Source organism: Fonticula alba (genome assembly GCF_000388065.1).
Source record: "Fonticula alba strain ATCC 38817 unplaced genomic scaffold supercont2.6, whole genome shotgun sequence".
Taxonomy (NCBI): Eukaryota; order Rotosphaerida; family Fonticulaceae; genus Fonticula; species Fonticula alba.
Window position 1 is genome coordinate 73,557 of NW_009242976.1, and position 7,679 is coordinate 81,235.

General features: G+C 64.1%; 4 protein-coding genes and 1 non-coding gene across 5 annotated transcripts in view; 1 reads left to right on the forward strand and 4 right to left on the reverse strand.

Annotated features, from left to right (window-relative positions):
- Nucleotides 1–92: 92 nt before the first annotated feature.
- Nucleotides 93–494, reverse strand: H696_03677 (hypothetical protein; the record flags this gene model as incomplete). The annotated part of the gene is made up of 3 exons (XM_009497541.1): nucleotides 93–99; nucleotides 131–314; nucleotides 446–494. 3 exons carry the CDS (start codon nucleotides 492–494, stop codon nucleotides 93–95), a joined length of 240 nt encoding a protein of 79 aa, XP_009495816.1.
- A 1,181-nt stretch (nucleotides 495–1,675) lies between these two features.
- Nucleotides 1,676–2,974, forward strand: H696_03678 (hypothetical protein). The gene is made up of 3 exons (XM_009497542.1): nucleotides 1,676–1,958; nucleotides 2,375–2,478; nucleotides 2,582–2,974. The coding sequence occupies exons 1-3, from the start codon at nucleotides 1,851–1,853 to the stop codon at nucleotides 2,592–2,594; spliced, it is 225 nt and encodes a 74-aa protein (XP_009495817.1). The 5' UTR covers nucleotides 1,676–1,850; the 3' UTR covers nucleotides 2,595–2,974.
- A 5-nt stretch (nucleotides 2,975–2,979) lies between these two features.
- Nucleotides 2,980–3,986, reverse strand: H696_03679 (hypothetical protein). The gene is made up of 4 exons (XM_009497543.1): nucleotides 3,722–3,986; nucleotides 3,529–3,600; nucleotides 3,300–3,408; nucleotides 2,980–3,140 (listed from the first exon to the last, which is right to left on the reverse strand). The coding sequence occupies exons 1-4, from the start codon at nucleotides 3,824–3,826 to the stop codon at nucleotides 3,082–3,084; spliced, it is 345 nt and encodes a 114-aa protein (XP_009495818.1). The 5' UTR covers nucleotides 3,827–3,986; the 3' UTR covers nucleotides 2,980–3,081.
- Nucleotides 3,987–4,303: 317 nt separating this feature from the next.
- On the reverse strand, nucleotides 4,304–4,375 carry H696_03680. Its single transcript has one exon. It is a non-coding gene; the product is annotated as a tRNA-Thr (tRNA).
- A 528-nt stretch (nucleotides 4,376–4,903) lies between these two features.
- The window catches only part of H696_03681 (hypothetical protein), a gene marked incomplete at its 5' end in the record, with an annotated part of 10,707 nt that continues 7,931 nt past the window's right edge, over nucleotides 4,904–7,679 (reverse strand). Inside the window, 5 exons of the mRNA XM_009497544.1 lie at nucleotides 4,904–5,911; nucleotides 6,060–6,279; nucleotides 6,364–6,436; nucleotides 6,527–6,714; nucleotides 6,870–7,605. Of these exons, the coding sequence (XP_009495819.1) occupies nucleotides 4,974–5,911; nucleotides 6,060–6,279; nucleotides 6,364–6,436; nucleotides 6,527–6,714; nucleotides 6,870–7,605 (2,155 nt within the window). The 3' untranslated portion in view covers nucleotides 4,904–4,973. The remainder of the gene's footprint in view (nucleotides 5,912–6,059; nucleotides 6,280–6,363; nucleotides 6,437–6,526; nucleotides 6,715–6,869; nucleotides 7,606–7,679) is intronic.

Here is a 7,679-nt window from a genome sequence, read left to right on the forward strand (position 1 = left end):
TTGAGCGCGCCTTGGGAGGGATGTAGATCGGGGGGGGGGGGGGGGGGGGGGGGGGGGGAGAAGAGGGCAACGCACAATCTCGATGGGCTCATTCAGACACTCCGAGGGACCGGTCGATCGGGGGAAGAACCACAGGCGAAAGTTGGTCAAAACCAGCTGGCCAACATCATGGTAGTCATCGCCCGGACGCCGGGCCGCGTGGAAGTGGGGCGCCGGGGCCGGGGCCGTTGGTTTCGGGGGCGCTCCAAGCGGCAGGGCCACGCGACTGTGGATGCTCCGGACGACCAGCGGCTCGTGGGCAATGATCCGCTCACCTAGTTGATGGCAAGGTTGGAGAGTGTGGAGCCGAGGCAAGTGGCGATGCCTGTGTCAGCCATCTGGTGGTGATAGGGAGATCTAAAGGCAAGGGGAGAAAAGCCGGGCCAAGGAGCGCAATAGTACATACCATTGACAGAGGGCTCGTCACTGGCGATCAGGGGATCGAGGACGGCCATGGTGGGGGTAGCTGGGTGCGCCGTTGCCCGCACGCAAGCCGCAAGGGAGGGGGGATGATGTGAAGAGGAAAGGCAAGCGAAAGGTGAGGGGGAAGGAGGGCAAAGAGCAGGCCGGGCGAGAAGCAAAGCAGGGGGGGGGGAGGAAGTGAGGCAAGGGGACCAAAATATGACGATCTGATCCCGAGGCCGATGGCCCTTGAGAGAAAGGGGGCCAGTAGGGGGGGGGGGGAATGTGACGAGGGGAGAAACACAAACATCAAAGGCGTTTCCTTGACGAATGTACTTCACGGATGGACGCCGGAGGGGACTGACCTGCTGGCTGTATGCCGATTTGTTATGATTCCTCCAGGCCATTGCCGCCTGGCCTGGAGGGGCGGGGGGAGGGGAGGGGGGAGCGCTGCAAGTCGAGCAATCCCCTGGTCATCAAGCAGGCGGATGCGGAGCTGGGCGGGGGCCCTGGACATCAAGAAAAATACCTCAGCCCCGGGGACACAGGCGCCTCGCAGCCGAGCCGGCAGGGAGGGGGTCCGCATTGTTCATTGGCTGTTGTCGGCTCGATTGCCCCGCCAGGCTGGTGCTAGGCCATCATAAACCAGCAGGGACCGTCTGGACATGAAGAATCGAGCAATCACATGACTATCTCGCACACGGCGTCCAAATGCCATTTGGATCTTGCTCATCGCTGCTCCCTGTTCCCCCTTCCCTGCGAAGGACATCGAGCGGGGCGGGGCGGGGAGGGGGGGGGTCTGCCGTCTCGTGTTGCCCTTCTCCCCCTCGCGCGTGCGTACTTGGTCTCTGGTAAAATTTTCGAAGCACATCACTAACGGGGCGGGGGCCGGGGGAACATCGCCGCCGCCTTCTTCGGGGGGTGGTGGGTGAGTTCCGTGCAGGTCGCGGCGCCCATCCTCAGGACACGGGCGAAAATGTGTTTGCCCCTCTGTTCCAACGGGTTCGGCCGATCCCAAACCAGTCACACGCCCCCCGACCCCGGGCGGGGGCGGGTGTCAGACCCAACGGAGGGAGAAACCCCGGGCCGGCCCACTCGTGCACTTTGCATGTTCGGGCCGCCGCTCGCATGTGCGCGCTCCGGGGCCGCGAGAGCGGGGGGGGGGGGGGGGGGGGGGGGGGGGGGGGGGGGGGGGGGGGGGGGGGGGGGGCGGGAATGGGGCACAGCGTGCCGCGGCAAGGAGAGGGCCCTCGTCCTTGCCCAAACACGGGCCATCGTCGTTGTGCTTGCCCCTCGTCCGCCGGCTGAAGAGCCGCGGGCCTGGTCGCCCGCTGGGTGGACCAGCGCTCGACCAGAAGAGTTACAAGTTTCCTCCCCTCCCCTTGTCGCCTTTCTTCTTTCTTTCCACCATGTCCCTTTTCGCTGCTACTCGCCAGGTCGTTGCCCGTCGCCCGGTTACCGCCGGCCCGATGGTTGCTCGCCGCTTCATGGCCCACGGCCCGACCACCCCCCAGTCTGTTCGTTGCCACCACCACCACCATCACCCGCCACGCACCCGCCACATACACACGCACACGCCACATACACACGCACACGCACACGCACACACCTATATGCACGCGCACGATGATCCCCGTCTGCCTTGTTGCATCCGGTGCAGGTGCAGCTTCCTCCATTGGCCCTTTCCTTCTCGATGGTGGCAGTGGCCATGACGCCGGCAAGCCGGGCCTATGATTCCCTCGCCCTCCCAAAGCCGCTGTGTCTTGTTGCCAACGCCACCGGAGACTGGGAGGAGTGCAGTGTGCCGCCCTTCGGCCACATCCTGAGCCGCCCCGCGCGCACTCTCCCCGTGCATGGTCTCTCCTCCCTTCTTTCTCTTGGCAAGCACTCATACCCCATCTTCCCCCCCCCCTCTCTCTCTCCCCTCCCTCAGGCCGTGCCCTTCTGCTACGCCAACAAGTCCGCCTGGCGCATGAAGTTCCTTGCCTTTATGGCCCTCGGCTGGGGTATTCCCGTCTACACTGTCTACAAGGCCAAGTGCGCCGCCATTCTTGGTGTTTCACTTTTTCGCCCCCCCCCCCTCCCCCGCCCCTGGGCAACGTGTTACTAACTCTGCTTTTTTGTCCCCTTCTCTCCCCAGCTCTGGCGACTAAACGCCCTCCTGCCTTGAAGAGGCGGCCAGGCTGTCTACCTGTGTCATAACTCCCCCGCCCTCTGCCATGGCCCGGCGCCAGTACATCACAACTGGTGAGGGACCCTGCCAGAGGGGGAGTTTTGGAGGGAGCGTCCTTCAACTGGGCGTCGGTACAACCTTTCGCCCGGCCTGTGTTGGCCTCCCGCACACAGACATCCACTGAGTGAGCCTTGAGTGTGGGGTGGTAGTAGTGGCGATATGACCCATCAACATCATCACCCCCCCTCGTCCCTCTGCCTTGGCTCCCGCGACCCACAGACACCTCACAATACACATTCCAGCAAACATGTTCCCCTCACCCTCAAGCATATCGCTTTTGGCACACACACACACACACACACTCATCTGATTCTCGGGGAATATTGTACATTTCGTTCGGGGATCTAAACTGGAGGGGAGACAGAGACAGAGACAGAGTGGAAGGCTCTCTCTAGGGGGGTGGGTGCTCACTCAGAGGCGGCCATGTCCTTGTCACCCGAGGGGGCAGCATCGGTGGCGGTAGTGGCTGAACCAGGGGCGGGTGCGCGTGTATGCATGCGGGGTTTTTTTTTTTCCAAATAAGAGGCCCCCGGAGGGGAGAGGAGACCACAACGGAAGGTGAGTGGATCAGCCACACGCGGCAGAGGGCGAGCGCCGCGAAATATGTGCACACGTCAAAACGCACACTGGGCCTTCTTCTTCGAGGCAGCGCCATCGACATCCATGGCGGAGGCCTTCAGCGCGGCGGCGGCGCCCGCGAGCATCGCCTTGCGGACCTTGTCAGCCTCGGCGTTCTGAGAAGGGAGGGGGAGGGGGGGGGGGGTGATGATGATTAGAAAGCGGAAAGGCCAGGAGGAGTGGCAAGGGAGCGGTGCGGCCGGAAAGGGGCGGATCCAAATGAGCGGAAGGCGAACCTTGGCGGCAATACGCAGGCGGCGGGCGGCCTTACCACTGAGAGTGGTGTTGGCGTTCGGGTTGGAGATGGCCTGCGGGGGTGCACAGTTCACCAGGCAAAGGAGGTCAACAAGAGCTACACAAGGAAGAGCTTCGGCGGGCGAGAGGAAGGCCTTCCAGAGGGGGGGCCTTGCAGGTGGCAAGGCAACGTACCCGGCTGCGGGAAATGCCGCTCGAGTCCCGCTTCGCGTGGATGCGATCGCGGACAACCTTCTTGGGGTTGATGAACTTGGTGTTGGTGCGCAGACCACGACCCATTGTGACGGAGGTGAATACGGAGGAGGGGAGGAGGGGGGGGGGGAAGGAACCGAAGGAGGGAAAAGGAGGAGGGGAGGTCCGATGGTCAGGGGCGTAGGTGGGACAGGGCACACCTACACACGAGGGTCGGGCCTTTTGTCCCGTATTTGGGCCCTGCGGCGGGCACCGGACATATGGTTTTTTGGGCGCGAGGGCCCCCCTCCCCCCGGCTCTTCGCACCTTGAAGGGGACGCGGGGCAGGCTGTGGGACATTCTTTGGCTGCGCACCGCCACCGACCGCGCGGGGTTTCTCGCGAGGACACACATGCCATTTCACCACGAACAGATCCCCCCCCCCCCCCCCCCCGTGCGACTCTCATGAGTCCCGGCACCCGTTCTCCCCCACCCCGGGGGGGGGGGGGGTCCGAGCACAAAAGGCGGGTGGGGCCCTGCCCGCATGGTCAAGCTGCGGCACGAGGGACCGGGTTCAAAAAAGAATGCTCATTGGGTGGATCGAACACCCGACCTCCAGTTTACTAGACTGGCGCTCTACCACTGAGCTAAACGAGCCCATGATGTATATCCATCCCCTGGAGTGCTATATCATGGTTTCCGGAGTCTCCAAGATGAGCCCGACCGAACAGCCCCCACCACCCGGCGGTCGCCTCGCGTGCACATTTTTGCACGACAGGACGGATGCATTGGCCGTCCCCGACCGTGGCCAGTGCGCAACCGGGGCCAAGGGAAGGCATTCCGGGCGAGCCCTTGAGAGGGAGAAAGGTGTAGTTCTATGATACAAAGAAGAGGAGAGGGGACAGACGTGGAGGAAAGGGCGTCCGATGCTCTCGGGAGTGGCGTGTGTGCGCGCGCGCGCATGTGGGCTCAAACACACTCACGGTCACCCCACGCGGGATTTCAGAGGAGATTTGCGCCGGTGCTTTTGTGCCGGCGCTCACAGACAAGGACCGAGGAGAAAAGGGGAAGGGGAGAAAGGAGGAAAGAGGAAGGTGGGATGCGCGCCGGAGAGCGAGAGATGCGCCCAGGAGGGAGAGAGAGAGAGAGAGACTCTCCTGCGGAGGATTGCCGCCTCTTCATCAAAAGAGGGGGGGGGGGGAGGAAGGAAAGGGAGACTACTCCCCTCCATGGCGGCTCTCTCGGCTCATGCGGCTCACGAAGCCGGGGCCGGCAATGACCGCAAGGCATCCTGCTCAGGCGGCCCAAGGGGCGTCGACAGCAATGTCGCGATGGTACTATGCCCCTCGCGCCGGGCCAGGTCCACGGGGCTCAAGTCGCGAGCATTGAAGCCGGCCAGCTGTTCAGACCAGTAGCGCGCCCCGGCCCCGGGGATGTATTCGTTCGACCCGGAGTTCGGGCTCTCCAGGCTGGGGGCGGTCGCAGTATTGGGGGCGCCACTCCCATTGGCCGCGGCCAGCAGCAACGTCCGGCCGAGCTCCGTGCGCACCAGCAAGCAAGCCGCCAGGGCCAATGTCAGCGGTAGATTGCCCGTGGCCGCGGCCCAGTGAAGCGACGTATTTCCAAAACGATCACGCTCCAACGGATCGGCCGCCAGGCCAAGATGCGACAGATCGGATCGGAGCCCGGCACTGGCCAGGGCCCCGGCCAGATCCCGATGCAGCCCGGGACCCGGCGCAGAGATGGGATGCCGAGCCAGGGCCCCGGTCCAGCCGGCCACCGACCGAAGCAGGGCAGTCAGCTCCGCCAAATACAGCGGGTTGCGCAGCCACTCCTGCAAGGGCTCGCCTCGACTTGGTGTCGCCAGGGTGTCCAGGTCCCCGGCAAAGCGCACGCTGTCAAGCTGAGCCACCGCCCGCAAGTAGGCCACCAGACCCGGAGGCAGGGGGGCCCGTAGAAGGAGCCCCGGGCGCAGAAGCAGCAGGGCAATGCCTGTATGGCCCATTTGAACGGCCGCCAACAGGGGAGTGCGCCCGGACCCGGCGTGCGATCGGCGGTTAAGATCAGGCGACCGCATCCGGGCCACCGCTGCACAGCGGAGATCCTCCGGCAGCAGGGCCGATGTCGACAGCAGCAGCAACGCCACCAGGGGCAGGGATCCCGTGAGACAGGCCACAAAGAGGGGAGTCTCGCCTGAAGGGGCGACGGGAGGAGGAGAGGGAGACGAAGGGTAAGAGGGGGAGAAGGGAAGACGGCCGGGTCGGTTTCGAGCTGCCAGACCCAGTGGGAGAGGGAGAGCCAGGCATCGGGGCAGGAGGGTGCCCTGAGAGGGCACACGCACCGGAGTTGTCGGCGATGTCGGCATTGGCACCCATGTCGAGCAAAATGGCTGCACACGCAAGGTGGCGCCCACGGCAAGCTGCCAGCAGGGGCGTCTCGCCAAAGTGCGGCCCATGTGCGGCGCCATCTAGGTGTGCAATGGGAGCCGGATATGCCTGCACAAGCAGGCGGACAATGTCCTCGAAGCCGGCCCGGGCAGCCAGGTGAAGGGCCATGTTACCCTGATGTACGGGGGCCAATGTTTGTGAGTACGACCGAAAAAGCGTCACACAGCCAGCGAAAAGACAAAGGGATGGGAAACGCACGGCCGCATCACGGCGGGCGAGGAATTGCTCATGGCTGGTGATCGGCCCAAGGGTGGGTCGATCGGACGATTGCCTGCTTCGAGGGGTTGCGAAAAGCCGGAGTGTTAAGCCGCGTGGAGGGGAGAGGGGGCAGGGCTCTTCATCGGGAGACATTCAAACGCACCCCAGTTGTGAAGAGAGGAGGATGATTTCCCGCACAGACTGCGTGTCGCCAGCCTCGCAGGCATAGTGAAGCACAGTGCGGCCGGCAGTCGAGTCCAACAGCCAAAGGGCCCGTCCGCCAAGGGACGACCGAAGGTCTTCCATCAGTCGATGCACTGAGAGCAGGAAGGGATTCGACTGGCTGAGGGGCTGTGACGAGAAAGGGAGCAGGTTAATTTTCGTGCGCGCGGGGAAATTTCCGGAGGGGGAGGGGGAGGGAGGGGGCGGGGGCGGGAAGACAGGCAGAAGGACAGGGAAGAAAAGAACCCCCCCCCAGGGAGGCGGAAGGCGGGTGGAAAACGAACCGGCGGGGAAACCTCTCGGGCAACCGGCGGGACCAGGGTGACAGGTGGTCTTGTAAGAGCCACCGAAGTCGGCAGGCGTCCTTGGAAATCGAAAATCCGGACATTCGCGCCTCCCTGAACCAGGCGCTCGGCCACCAGGGCGTGGCGCTCCATCGTGGCCAGGTGCAGGGGAGTCTCGCCGCGGATATTCTGACAATCCAACAGCGGCCCGAGACTCAGGAGGAATTGCACGAGGTCCAGCTGGCCAAGCGCGGCCGCCCAATGCAGCGGGGCATTGCCATCGGCATCGGTGAAAAGCAGACTGCTCGGCCCGCAGAAGCGCACCAGCAGGACCACCACCTCGAGCAGGCCATTTCGAATGGCCAGCATCAGGGCCGGCTCTTGACGGACGCCGCCCAGCCGAGCCACCAACTTGAAGAGAGCCGAGGACTGTGACGCCGGCCGCATGCGCGGGAACATGTCAAGACAGCGCTTCAGCCGGGCCGACAAGGGCCTGTCGACGGGTGGGTCGCGTGCGCCCCGTGAGCCGGAAGCCAAGGGCTCCGGCCCATCGGCCAACAGCGGCGGCTGACCGAGGGCAGCCTCAATCGGTCCCAGTAGCTGGTTCAGGTCCAGCAAAAGGGCCACCACCAGCGCGCGAGCCATCGGGCTGGCAGAGTATGTGCACGCAAAGTGCAGCGCACTCTCGCCCTGGGCCGTGACCAGGTGCCTATTCGCGCCATGCATGAGAAGAAGCCTGGTAGTGGGCGTGGAAAGGAAAAGAAAGAAAGAAGATAAGGGTTTAATGGTCAGCATTTGGGGATAATCGCA